The following is a 15017-nucleotide window of genomic DNA, read 5'->3' on the forward strand; positions in this document are numbered from 1 at the left end:
TTTGAAAATCCTGTCTCCTCGAGTTATCACATGCACAGACTTGCTTGTCTACGCCACCAGGTGGGGTGACGTCAATACCCATTCAGCCTTTTACGGATGAGGTGTAATAAATAATAATAATTAAGAAAAATATATTATTTACATCGTTACACACTTATTTTTGTGTGTAGTGATAATTCTAGCTCCTAACGCAATAGTAAACTGTTTTCTTTAAACATATTTTTGAATTTAGATTGTAAATGGGGCCAATCATTGCTGTTTTCCATAGTCATACCCTTCATCTCCATCTTCTATAGTGCATGATCAATTGTTTTAAGTAAATACAGACAAATGGCAATGAACTTAAATTCCAGGGTAGCATTTTTAAATATCTTATTTTATCCTACAAACAACCTCCAATTCAAAGATGATCAATGTTTAATAATTTATAATGATAAAAGCAGAAAATTCCCAAATGTAACCAGTTGAAACTTGAGAAATTTGGGAATTTAACTGCAACTCTAAGCAGACATATCACAGGGCAAACGCAACCTTTGTCTAGCAATACTGACTCTAGTGTTCCTTGCCTACAATGCATCCTTGTTGCTCTGTGTATGGCACAAGAAAAACTTAAACCAATTATATATAATAAACGGAAACAATATGAACTATTTATGAATACAATGCTTTGGTTGTTCAGCAGTTTTACACTTAATTGAATTAAATATCTCTTTGCTTGTTTCTAAGCTACATATTCCTGGTTGCTATTTCTTTGTGACCCTGTTCTGTTTCTTTCCTCAAATTTGCTCTTTGTGCTGTGTATACATATTATAAGCCTTCATCTGGAGTGGACACTATTAAGCAAGCACAAAATACAATGAGTGCACAGGAAAAGAACATGCCAAAAGTGATTTTGGCTCACACTGGTTGAAGAGCACAGGGAATGAAGGGCGGCTAGATTCAGTGCCAAATGGGGCACTGAGGCCAGAACAAGAAAAAAAAAGGAGCATTGTTAACACAGTCCAAACAAACTACAACCCCTATGGAGCTCCAAGCCGCTTGATACACAGTAAGACAACATGTGATATGCCAGTTACACAAAGGAGTACGAGATCATACAATAGGACACAAAATACACACATAACATCTACTTATGTTGTAAATTGCCTCCATGTGCAATAAGGCAAAATAATTTTTTAATAAAAATACATTTTGTAAATATATCACTTTCTTAGTTTTCATTGACCCTTCCTGCTATCCAGGTTTCCCATTTCTCCCACTCAGCTTCCACGTTTATGCTCCACTCACAGCTTGTAGTGGTCGTTTTACCTTTATCATACTTGTCCTTTAACATTTAGAGGAAATACTCATTATTATACACTAATTAAGATTCTTAAGAAAACTAAGAATCACTTTCATTTCAATTTTTCTCTTTCTGGCTTCCATGCATTATGTGTTTCCTTGGTGTCTTTCCACTCTGTCTTCTGCCTCCTTTTGATTCCTCTGTTTCTCTTGGGGCCGCAAAAGTGATTTGTTGACACGTTGATCTAAGGAATATTGACCAGAGGCCAACATGGTTGATGGATGACCAGTGTCGAGAGTTGATAACAGCTGTGTTAGTTGGGACGCATCACTTCTTACACCTTAACTCACATTTGCCCCTTTTCTATATGATGCATACTGTCTCCCTGTGCACTGATATAATAATGCACAAGGAGCTAAATAGCTTTCAGAATTATATAACTAACATTGTAATCTTACTGGTTTCTTGACAACTGATCAATAAATTTACAAACTGCATAAACATTAGCAACCTTTCTTCAATCATAATGCATTACAGCAATGAATTATAACAACTACTCTGCTATTTGCAAAGACATTTGTGCCTTTTAACCAAGAAAAAACTATTTCATGTTATATTTCTTGTATTCATGTCTGGCTTTAAGAACAGCATCACCTTAGCGCCTTCACAGTTGTGTAAAATTTCCATTTGGCTTCCACCGTAGAGGCCATTTGACTTTTTAACCCTTCAAAGGGGAGAAAACTCCTTCCCAGCATGAAGGTGTCAATTTAAGCACACTAAATAGGGTATTATACCCTTCCTGAGATATACTTATGATTTGAGAGCCACATGAAGGTACTCTTTTTAGCACACTTTAACAGGGCATTTGACCCTGGTCCCCTGCCTTGCAGGCATCTCTCACTGGGACCAGCATGGAGCTGCCATTTGAAGTGCGCCAAGCACGGCAGCTGACCCATGTCCCAATCCATAGGACACTAGTTTACAAGGAACATCAGGGTAGTGTCATTTTCGAGAAACGGGAGGACACATGCCGGGATGAATTAGATTTAACCCTTTATCTGTCTGGCCCAGGCATAGAGGTCGAAATTTAAAGTGAGAGCCAAAAAGGGGCAGCAAGACAATTACAGCGAGGCAGCCAACGAGAGAACGAAGGACAGCAATACACACCACACTGGGGAACGCATGCAGAGTTTAAGTTCAAGGATGATGACAAAAACAGTGGGGCAGTGGGATGAAGAGGAAAAATAAATGTGACCGCTTTGGCTGAGCCCAGCAGGGACCAGGCCCACTGTGTATAATGGTCGAATTCAGAGTTCGAACATGTGTGCCCTTATTTATGCGTACACTGGTATGTGTGTTTCTGTATGCACTGCAGTGTGTTAGTGACTGACTGTTCCGCTCAATGATGTAAGTATGTAAACTTTTACCCAGGAGAAACTATTGCAGCAAATTATGGCGCAGGTTCTTGAAAACACTAATGACACCAACTCACCTGGTGAGCATGCAATGCAATATTTCATTGTGACTTTGCTTTGTGTTGTGAAATAGAAAGTTGTATTTTCTGTTACCTTTCATGCTACTCTATTATCCATTACTATCTATTACTCTATTATCCGCCTCCTTATTTTTTACTTTATTCACATTCTTAAATTATTCTTAGAGTTATGTGAATGTTCTTGAGTTTTGGATTTAATCACCATTTTCAAAAGAAAAATTACTCCATCATATTGTAAACTTTTTAAATTTAAACTTAGGAAACCTTGACAGAAAAACAAGCTGGATAAATAAGTGTGTTTCTCCAATTTCAACTGAAAATTTAGCTCAGGGAAAGGCTGTAAAAGTCAAACTCATTAAAAGTGATACTTTAAAAATAAATAATTAGCGTAAGATCAATCGTACATCTAGTTGTGTGAGCGATCGTACATGCCAACTATGCCCATATTTCAAGTTGGTGTAAACTGCAAATTACTTCTTACCCTCTCCTCCAGCCGGGCCACTTGCTCTCTGTAAAAAGCATCCTGCTTCTTTAGATCTGCTTCCTTGGCCTCCACCTGCTTGGCCTAAAGAGAAGGACAAAAATTAGGTGCTGAGCACGGCCGGTTCGAAAAAACCACACACGTGAGACAAGCAAACAAAGAAACACATTAAAGGCACCCGTAATGAGAACTTAGTGTTTATAGTGTGAATATAAAGACAACACAAGCTCTTGTTTTTGTTGTTGGGTTTTTTGGGTGGTTGTTTTTGTACATATAATCTAAGAGATATCTTAATATAAGATAAAGAGGTGCATTTCTACATGATAAATGTGTGCCCTATATGCCCTCCTTCATACTTCCAAAGCCATTTAGTGAGCCAGAACGGAGTCATCACCAGGCTGATTCTAGCCCTCAGGCCTTATGTTTGACCCTGCTCAACACATTTTGTGCACTGTACTCACAAACATAGATGATGAAAGAATTCAAGATGGATTCAAGACCAATTACAGTTGAGTACATCCTACTTATCATAATAATTACTGCAAACTGGACATAGAAATATGTGGAAATTTAAAGTTTAAAAAAAACCCTAAAATCCCTGCAGTGACATTACTTGAGTTCACTATGAAACTTTTCAAAATTGTTCCAAGAGATCAGCTTCATCCTACGGTATGATAAAATATTTCTATCCTGATAGGAGCAGTCACTTCCTGGTGAATCAAATGCATTGGCTTCACAGTCATCAGATCTCAACACAACTGAATACCCATGGGAGATTTTGACTGGCTTGATTGGTTTGTTTGACAGTACATTTCACCACCTTATTCAAAATACCAAATGGGAGACTATTTTTTGGGGAAGAATAGGGTTTCATTATTCCAATAGAACTTCAAAGACATGTAACCTGCCAGAAGGACAACCATTTCATCTACCATATTATGGTTGAGTGGCTACATGAAAGCCATTTTTGAGTAAAATACTCCCTACTTTGAGTTTGAAAAAGTGTTAACTGAAAAAACTCTTAGAGGGAAGGAAAAGGATTCTGTGGTTTGATGAGACAAAAAGTCTCTTTGGTCAGAACCAGGGAACAACATGCGCCTGCCAACTTACTACCACCTTTTCAGTGAAGCATGGAGGTGGCAGCACCACGCTATGGGCAAAAGACCTCATTTAAACCCTAGTGAATATTTTCAGAGAAACTAGAAGATGGCAATTCACAGACATGTAATACACAACCTGGCAGAGCTAAGAGGAACTCCCAAGAAGTGTTAATGAATTACACAGCTAAATTTGTTGGCCAAATTCAGGCGTGCAAAGCCTGCAGACACTGAACCAAGAATAATCTCAGTCATTTTTACAAAGGGCCTGATAAAATGTACTAAACTAATGCCTGGATACTTTTGTGAAATATTTCATGTATTGTATAGATTTGCAAAGAACATCTAAAAACATATTTTCCCTTTGTTATTATCAGTGTTGAATATGGATTCATCTGATTTCACAACGTGTGCACCAATAGAGGTAATGGTGATTTGTGCATATATGCTTAATGTCTAAAAGAAACACACCTGTGTGCACATATGAATACGACTTATAAAGCCTTGCCAGGTACTGTAGGTGTTTCTTTGTCCTCTTGTGTTAAGTCTCTGGCTAAAATACTATCACACCAAGGAGATAAAATCAGTTTTCACTGCAAACAGGCATCACGATCTGGCATATATATTTACACAGCCGACCTATCTTCACTGTCCTCCATTCTACTGTGACCTTCATTAAACAGTTGGCTCAAGTTCTATGTTATATATAGAAAAAGATAAGACCTGATATATCAGTTCTTAGAGAGAGGAAAAAAAGAATGTGAACCGGTGACTCAAGCAAAATGATAAATACTGATGACACTTTTATTGACCATAAAAGAAAGTACAACACAACTATCTGGACCACCTATTTTGATTAATGGAATTACTTATCATCATTAACTTGCCAAAACTGATAGATATGTTAACAGCCAGGGCTAGAAACTGTGATGAATTAAAATTAATAGACCAGTTTCAAGTGGATGTTATATCTAGTAAATAAGATACCATTTTTAAGATGTATAACATGCTTTTAGAACAAATAACTTTGCTAGGAAGTAGTCATCTAGAGTTCTTTTTGGAGTAAGAGATCTGCATCAATAATTGTTGGTGGAAAGACAAATCAAACATGTCATATGAGCTACAAAGAAAAAGAAATTCTTCACATGATCATGTGAGAGAGAAGTGTCACTTTAGGGTGAGGGTAAAGACTTCTAGACTTACCTTCCTTCCAATCTCCTGAATAAAAGAAGCATTGACAAGAAACAAGAGAAAGAAAAAGTGAAAGACTGAGCAAAAAAAAACATACTGATTCATTCATGAACTTCTTCAAAGTGACATTTGGGGAGTTTTAGTATTCAGAGACTAGGAGTGACTGGCTGCCACGCTGTTCTGCCTGAATACTCACACTCCGTCCTCTCAATCTTCTTTCTCACTAGCATAGACACAGACTTGTGCATACATAGAGTCATGTGAAAAAGGATTTCACAGGACTTTATGCAGCTTCCATAGAAATTATGAAGGTAAGTAGCAGCCAGGTGCTGCTAATCAAATGCACTGATGATTAATTGATCATCAGTAAGTGTAAGCACCTGTATAAAAGCACAAGTTTTGAGGTTTTTTTCCAGTTTGTTGGCCTCGACCATTCAGTTGTGTTTTAACACAATGCCAAGAAGAAAAGACTTCGGCAATGACCTGAGGGAAGCAATTTCTGCTGCCCATCATTTTGGGAAGAGTTCTAAGGCCATTACCAAATAATCTGAAGTCCATCAATCTACAAGTAGGAAAATATCTCAGCAAATTCACCCCAAAGTCAGACCATGCAATGCAAAATTGCATTTGAAGAAACCACAAGACCTTTGGAACAATGTTCTTTGGACAGACGAGACCAGAGTGGAGATGTTTGGACATAATGCACAGCACCACGTCTGGCAAAAACCAAACACAGCATATGAGAACAAACACCTCACGCTAACAGTTACAGGATTGGTAGCTGCAAAACAATCATGACCTCCTCTGTATAACCAAAGGCCGACTTACTGATAGCTAAGCTTGGCCGAAATAGGGTCATGCAACAGGACAGTGACTCCAAACACAGCAGTAAACCTATAACAGAATGGCTGAAAAAGAAAATAATCCAGATATTGCAATGGTCCAGTCAAAGTCCAGACCTCAATCTGACTGAAATGCTTTGGCAGGACCTTAAGAGCGCTACGCATAAACGGAAGCCTGGAAACCTCAATGAACTAAAGCAATGTTGAAAAGAAAGGTCGCAATGATGTGAGAGACTGATAAATTCATGCAGAAAATGTATTACTTCAACCTCGTTAGTAATAAGGTGTACTTAGCTTTTCAAAGGCCTGTATGGAGTTCTGTAAAACCTTCTTTTTCACATGACTGTAGCATATAAGAATAAGCCATTCAAGTATGAACATATGCATGGCTGCATACATTCTAGCTCAAACATAATAGCACTGTTGAGGACTATTGAAAAAGCCACAGCACAGATGGAGCCTTGAAGCATTTCCTTTAAACAATATAGAAAGTTGAAGGAAACAAGTAGGAAGAAAATATAACGTATGGAGAAAAAAAATTGCCTTTCCCCATCGAGTCTCTGCTACGCTGATAACCATCTGTGTTCTGCTCAACACACTGCAGGCGAAGCTGCATGCTCTATGCATTGTGATGAGGAGCAGCGAGGAGTCTCAGAGTGGGGCTGTCCTCAAATGAGACGAGTGGGGGGAAGTTTCAAAGTCAAGCGGATGCTCCAAGCTTCCCTGCTACACACAAGATAGAAACCTTCCCACACAGCCAAACACCTGCATACACATAACCATTAAGATATCTCTACAGACATATAGAGAGAAAAAAAAAAAAAGCCACAGCACCACGTAATCACATTCCTGGCAATACTCAGCACAGCAACATCATGCCCTAGCTGCCACTGTCTCTTCTGTCCAAAGCACAACCTAACATTAGCTAGCCTTAGTGCTGTGGTCGGGCAATTGTCTCTATTGTGTGCCCCTTAGAAGTCTGAAGGGCTATTGTAAAGCTGCCTGCACTTCATGATGGAATCGAGTTGAACTTGAACCTAAATCATATCGCTGGGTGAATGTACCCTGAAGTAGACAGTTAAAAGCATGCCATAAGCACACTACTAGTATAACTATAATGACCTTTAAACGTGTTATTGATTCCAAGCCTGCAATCGTGGCCTCTAGGATCGATTGTCAAAGATATTGAGAGACCAGATTAGGTTCATTGAGGTGCCAAAAAACTGTCTACTGCCAACAGCTCAATTTAGAATGAAGAAGAAACAAGGGATGGTGGGATAGAGGGAAACAGAAAAGAGAGGATTGGCAGGGGGGCTGTGTACTGTCACGAGTGTGTCCAAACTCAATGTTACGCTGGTAGGTGGTGACTAAAGACTTTAGCTTTGCAGAGAAAAGACAAAACATGCAGACGCCAAGACGCAAACAATGGCTCAGACACTGATCTGTAACGCACAAATCATCACACACACAAACACCCACACCAGCCCGAGCAGCTGTACCCACAGAGAGATAAATGTGTGCTGAAGGCGAGACTAAAGGGGTCATTAAAAGAGGAGAGGTTGTGACAGAAATGTGTACCAAGGGATTTTCTTTCTTTCTTTCTTTTTTTAATGTGTATGTGTTTGTGAATGTCTTTTGCGCACATTGGCTGGTGCATGTGTTCAATTTTCATGCGAGCTGGTTGCCTCTCATTTTTTATTATACACACACAGGCCCAGACACACCGACACACACACACACACTCTGTCAGGATTACTTCTGACTGATTAATCCCATTCAGCAGTCTTTAAAGATAATCTAATCATACTAAAGGCCAAACAATAGGACAGACTTCACCACTGCCCATACACCTTTTGTTCCCCTAATGAAGAGGCGGTCACGGGTAGAGGAGGAGAGCACGGGTAAGAGTTGGGGGAGGAAGAGAATGAGAAGGGCAAAAAAAAAGTTTTTAAAAAAAATGAAAGTAAACTTGAAAGTGAAAAGAGCGAGATAAGAGACAAAGAGAAAGAGGAGAATAAAAGGTGATTTATCAATGGAGGTGTCAAGAAGGGAGAAGTGGCTGTTTGATGGGACATGGAGCCTCAGCCAAGTGTCTCTTTATATTTTAATAACCAAATAAATAAAAAAAAAAACCAATGGCAATGGCGGGGAAAGTTTCCACATGTGATATCTAGATTTCCCCCTGACAGTAACTCACTGTCATATTCTGTAAGCAACACTCCAGAGGATGATTCAACTAACGTTATTGAATTCCACATTTTTACTGTGCAACAGCCCTTAACATAGATTAAAAAATTTAAAAAACCTAGTTAAAATATAAAGGCTCACAACATCACCCTCCCACTAGCCATCGAGACCACACACTACAATTTGTAGCCCAGGAAGTAACGTTAACATTAGCAGCAAACTTTTATATTAGCCTTCTTGCATCCATCTCCCCTTATTAAATACAGTAGCACAGTGGCTGATGGTGACAGGCGGTTGAAAGTGAGACTGCGGTGGTCAGATTAAACGAATCGTTTAGGGGAGGTGATCGCCTCTGTGAATATCAATTAGCCAACCGCTGAATAATTAAGGACAACCATGTTTTTTAATTAGCTGACTGCCGCAGTTTGAGCCGGGCACATGAGAGGGAAAGAGGAGGAGGAGCAGAAGAGAGGAGGATGGAAGAGGGATGAGAACAGGTGGGTTTTGCTGCGTCAGCCCCCCTTCTCCCCACCCACCCGCCGCCTGTTCCCTCACTAAATTGCTCCCATATACACTATTTTCTTTCACACCTGCCTTTTTATTTAAAGTAATCTTTGTCACTTCCTTTTTCTTTTAAAAGATTCCAAGATGCTGAAATAAAACTAACTATCATCTGCAGCACTGAGCAGGCTTACTGCACAAGACAGGTATAGGGAATATCAAAATCACATGCTTGCATGCTTATATTTGTATAATGTCCCACTAGTGTTATGAAAATATACGGCAAAATTGTGTAAAGGATATAACTGTGTTATGCAGTGTAAAGCAGTTTGAGTAGTTAGTAGAATTTTAAAAAGTGAAATGAATGATTTAACGTAAATCCTGCAAGTTGCTGTCACAGCCTATTGAAGGGAACAGCAACACACTTGCTCAGCCCTCAAGGAAGCAATCTAAAGGAAGCAGGGGTGCAAAAAGACCAACTTAAAGTGGATTACAGTCACATGTAGATAAAGTTTTTGCTTTCTAACAGGACACTGAATATAAATTGTGAGAAACAAAAACTTTCGCTTCAATAAAATGCTTTATTTTAGCCTAAAGGGGGAAACCCATCTTTTATCTACTAAAATATACAACACTTGATACAGTACAAACTATTATCTTAATCCTCAGGATCTATAATCTTTAGACGGGATATCACAATAATAATAGTTGCCACTAGCAAAAAGTATAAGTCAGACAAACAACTAAAAGTTCTCAGTGCTTAAGAAAAAAAGTGGATTATGGCCATTAGCGATTCTGCACATATTACATTTTTCATTTCACACCTCAATGATGGAGACTTCTGTATTGTAATATAATAAGGTGACTGTTTCACTGTAGTCTCGCTACATGCTTATAAATCATGCAAGATAAAAAATAATCTTGCGAGATGCCATGATCGATAGAGCACAAATCAAATCTCATCACAATAACTAACAGCACCTCATCCATAACCTTGGTCTCTTTTGTCTTACCCCTGCCACCATTAGCTCAGCCCTGATTCACCCCTGTCACGAGTAGCATCATAATCAATGCTCCCTCACACTATCCAAGTGAGCGCTGCAGCACAATGGGTCAGAGCCGCTCACCAGGGCCCATCTATCAAAGACTTGTGCGACAGGGCTCTGTGACAAACTAATACTGAAGCCGCAAGCCTCAAGTCCTGTTTGCTCTGACAGGCAGGGAGTGGGTCAAAGGGTAGCGCAATGTGACCGTGTGCCGGTGTTAATTAGCACGGTGGAGGTGCAGGTGGCATGTGGAAGGTTTGAGATGGATGCAGCAAGGGAAGGGTAAGTTCATGGTGTAGAGATGACGAAATGAAGGCTACACTGAGAGAGTGATGGGTCAATGTGTGAATGGAATATGGATGACAACATAGTTGGAAGTAGGGCTGGGCTATATCATACCGTTCATGGTAATACCGGTGTAATTTTGGGCAACGATAGGAAAATGAAATATCGCGATAGAATATGGGTAAAACGCGCATGCGCAGTGCCTATGTTTACATACGCACATGGCAGCGATGCAGAATGAGAAGAGCAAAAGTGGATCGTTAAATGAAACGGATGAACCAGAATTGGTTTGTAAAAATGCTGCAACTTCAGTGGTGTGGAACTGGTTTAGCTTTCGTCCGTCAGATACACAACAAAGCACTATTTTTGGTAGAGCATGCTAGCGGGCCGTCGTTATTACCGTGTTGTTTGGAAAATACGGCACACTTAAAATCAATCCTTTGATTTTTCTGAAAATCGTCAGTGCCCCTTATAATCCCGTGTGCCTTATGTATGAATTCTGGTTATGTTTACTGACCTCGAAACGACTTTATGTGGTACACGGCGCTCGAAAATCTGTCAAACGTTTCAGTACGACTTTGCTAAGTTACGAAGCCGCACGGCTTGATGGATTGTCGGAGCATTACGGCTACCGTAGGCAGGAGCCTCGCGGAGTGATACGTACTGTGCTTCAACATAATATTACTGTATTGTGTGTGTATAACCTCTTTTTAAGTTTTGTGGATATTCTACATGGTTATGCTGAGGATATGTCGGCCAATTTCCACTGGAAATGCCTTTTGGTTAAACTGTCAGCAAGGAATTTGCACTGTTAAATTTTTATATAACTTTAATGCACATAAAAAACAGCTGCTTGTTTAAGTGAAAATACATTGATGGGGTTTTTTGCACTAATAAAGTTGTGGAGTTGTAAAGTATTTTGTCTAGTGTCAATTATATCGTCAGTTATATCGTTATCGCAAATTTTCAAATGTATATCGTGATAAATATTTTTGGTCATATCGCCCTGCTCTAGTTGGAAGGTGAATTTTGCTGCTGCCATTCTTGTTGACAGCTGCTCAAAGAAGAAATCATGAAAGATGACAAAGAAGAGGATTTGAAGAAAATCAGTTTTTCATATTTTTTTCAGCTACAGCTCACACACATACACACACTTTTTCAGACACACACACCATCCCACAAATCTTGGTCCTTCTTTTAAGTGCCTCTAAAACCTTTGCAACTCTATCTTTAAAAGCTATCACTGGCAGATCAAATCTATGTGATTGAGTGCAAAATGATATTACCTAACACCAACCCTACTGGCAGTATTCCATTCACCCTTAGCATCACTAATAAAACATAAGTCCTGGTAGAAGAGGCTGTAAAAACTCCATTGGAAACCATTCACCTTTGCTGTTTAATTAGCATCATGGGGATTTACTGTGCACCACTAACAGTTACATTCACGGCTAGCTATTAGTCTCCGGGGAAAATAGTAGGGTTATGGCGATATAAGTGCGTCAGATACAGTGTGGTCAATTAATGGGCATAACACTCCCTGGTCACACCAAAGAACAAACAAACACATTAGATCCTGTTGGACAAGCCAAAAAACACTTATTCTGAAGCATATCAACACTTAAATGTGCTTGTAGCAAGAAAGCATCGTTAATAATAATGATAATAAAATACTTTGGCAATGACATTTTCCTGGCCAAATTATCTGTGTTATTGGGTCTCTAATGGCAACTTCACCAAAGAAAATAAATACAACCTGTAAGCTCAATAACAAGACTTAGACCATATGGAGAGAAAGAGCTGCAGTATGGTCTGCGACAAAGTGGGCCCACTGATTTGGAATCACTTACATGCTGGGACACAAGGACACCCAAAAATAAACTTGACAGCATGGCTGTCCTGTCACGCCAATAAGGTCGCACTCCAGTCACCTCTTCTTGGGAATTTGTTTTCGCGAATCTGGGGTCAAAAGAAGTGGCAGTATTATTTACTTTTCACATAGTTTTTCCCTTTTTCCTAGATATGACCAGTGAGGAATGCTTAATATTGTGGAAATTCTGAAAAGTATTCAACATGCCAACAGTGACAGCACATCCTGCTCTCTAGGATGTCACTGTGGCAGCATGGCAGACTCAACACTAAATAATTACTAGTAGGCCGTGACACTGTATTTTGGGGTATTAGTTGTTTGCACTATGTTTTTGTGACTACATATAACCAATGGTGTAGTTAATATGAGAAGCAGATGTGTTCTATACTGTAATCCAACTAAGAAAGTTCTACAAAACCACATGAAAATGTGCAAACATGTGATGGTACATAGCAGCAATGTTAGCAGCAATGCTACATAGTCCCTTGTTGATCTCCATCCTATGGTACTGCATCATTATACCAACTTCTGGCTAGTTTTGTGGCCTGATGATAAGGTTAGGGAATTAAAAGCAGACATCCTTAGTTTTAGTGGAAGGACAGAAGGTAAGATCATAATGATCAACTTGAAAACCTGAGACATAAACAGGTTTAATGCATAATGGTCAGTTATTACAATCAAATGAAAGTCTAAAAAGGTCTAGTATGGTATTGTACATAGCATGAGCAGTGCTTCCAAAGATTTAGATTCTTGTGGGAATGTCCATTTGGGTGCACTATAAAGGAGGCACGTTTTCCTCTTAAGAGTTATTAAACTGAATGATTAGATTCCAATAGTAAAATAACAACAATAAGACAACTGCAAAAGTTTTTCCCTTGCAAAGATTTTATTTGCTGGGTACTTTTTGACACATAACTGAACAATAAATCAAGTGCCTCATCTTGGACTGCAAACAGTTACAGACAGAAGATCTGTTTTGCAAGCAGTTCTCTACATCCTACAAGTTTAAGCTAACGTGGCTTAAACTTGTAGGCAATGTTCTCTAACTGAGTAAAAATAAATAAATTAAATGTTAGAGATACACAAAATGTAGCTGGACAAGTCACTCAAGTAGACTAAACTACACAACAATAAACTAAACTACTGGCAATGAGCTGTATTCGGGTACTTCATTATGCTCATACTATTGACCAGCTTTAGAAACTTGGTAATTCAATTTGTCTTCATGGATACCATCTTCAGGGAAGATAAGTGCCACAAGCTACAGAAAGAATTCCTCTCCCTAGGGATCTCTTAGCACAGTGAGTAATGACACAAAGGGTCAAAGGACTGACCTGCTCAGGACAGGGATTGAGGGGCTCGGACAGGCCAAGATGTGTAGGTGGTGAGCGTGGGTGTCTCAATGTTTGTGCATGTGTCTAAACTGTTGACTAAGGACACATTACAATGAACTGTCCTCAGAGTCTGATGTTTACTGGCAAGGGTCAGCAAAGGGCTTGATCTTATGCAGCTGGCTTTAATAGTAACCCAGTTAAACATTTACATCCCTTTTTACAATCCTTGCACATTTATATGTTTAAAAAGGGTTTTAAGGTAAACAGCTTAGAAAAAAATTGGAGTTCTAGGCCTCCAAAGATTGAAAACTGTGAAACTACACTTCCAGACACTTCAAGCCCCTCAGCCTTTGTTGGAGACACCACCTCCTCCACTTCACTCCCAGCACCTCCACTGAGGGACAGCAACAACATCTGCTAGCCCAAGATTGATTAATTGGCTGATCAGGCACCTGGGGTGTAAACTGATTGATTGATCATCTTGGGGTTGGAGTTGCCTTTATCTACAGCCCTGGGGATAGAACCTCTGGAGGTCCCCAGTCATCTGTCATGTCCAACACAGAGGGGAAGATGAGGGAAAGATGAAGAGTTGTGAGTTCATTACCAAGACATGGGGGGCATGTATGGAGTAAGTCTCGGCCTACATGGGAAAAGGGGGCATGCCTAGAGAACAATCAGACATGGGGACAGAGCGAGGATGAAAGAGAGGGAGAAAAAGCTCTGTTGCTTTCACAAAGATGATAAATAAAGATACACAAAGGCAAAAAGGAAAGAAGTGTCGGCAGGATAAGAACAAAAACATTACAACATGGATATAAAAGATAAACCAGCTAATCACTGAATGATCATTTAAGTCCTATACTAAGAAAAACGACACTGAAATTAGATTATAATTCTATAATTGGTGTGAACCTGCATCTGCTAACTGTTTGTCAGAATGCTAGTATGTGGGAGATGCTGGTATCCATTCTGTCAGACATATTCACCAGAAAATGTCTTTACTTGTCGACAGAGGACACACTGAATGACCTGAAAGTGGAAAGAGCCACATTGCCTTTGGACAACAGATGTCCCGAGGGAACCAAAGTTAATGAGAGAGAGAGAGGTGGTGGTGGAGAGACAAGAGGCAGAACAACCTAGCAAAAGGAGGTGAGAGGAATGTAGAAGAGAAGACGTTAGGGGAAGGCATGCAGGGGAGAGAGAAAAAAAGACAGCCTCAGGGTGTGTTGCTGACATTAGACCTTATGGACAACTCGAGCAGCATGCATCTAGTGTGTCTGTGTGCATACGCCTGCAGCATGTGAATCCTCACCTGGATCAGTGTTCGTATTTGACAGCATCGCAGTGTGAAGTGGCTGAAGACTTGCATGACAGTGGGCATACTGCGTATAGTGCAGTGTGTGCTC

General features: G+C 39.7%; 1 protein-coding gene across 4 annotated transcripts in view; it reads right to left on the bottom strand.

The window, feature by feature from the left end:
- The window catches only part of chchd3a (coiled-coil-helix-coiled-coil-helix domain containing 3a), a 75502-nt gene that overhangs the window by 27690 nt on the left and 32795 nt on the right, over positions 1–15017 (bottom strand). For 2 of the 4 annotated variants that reach the window (XM_005451647.4, XM_025899774.1), the window contains exons 6-7: positions 5559–5573; positions 3259–3342 (exon numbers count right to left, since the gene is read on the bottom strand). In XM_005451647.4, the coding sequence (XP_005451704.1) occupies positions 3259–3342; positions 5559–5573 (99 nt within the window). The remainder of the gene's footprint in view (positions 1–3258; positions 3343–5558; positions 5574–15017) is intronic. The other 2 variants (XM_003444961.5, XM_013271220.3) reach the window with 1 other exon arrangement.

The sequence above is a fragment of the Oreochromis niloticus genome, linkage group LG17 (genome assembly GCF_001858045.2).
Source record: "Oreochromis niloticus isolate F11D_XX linkage group LG17, O_niloticus_UMD_NMBU, whole genome shotgun sequence".
In the NCBI taxonomy this organism is placed as follows: Eukaryota; Metazoa; Chordata; class Actinopteri; order Cichliformes; family Cichlidae; genus Oreochromis; species Oreochromis niloticus.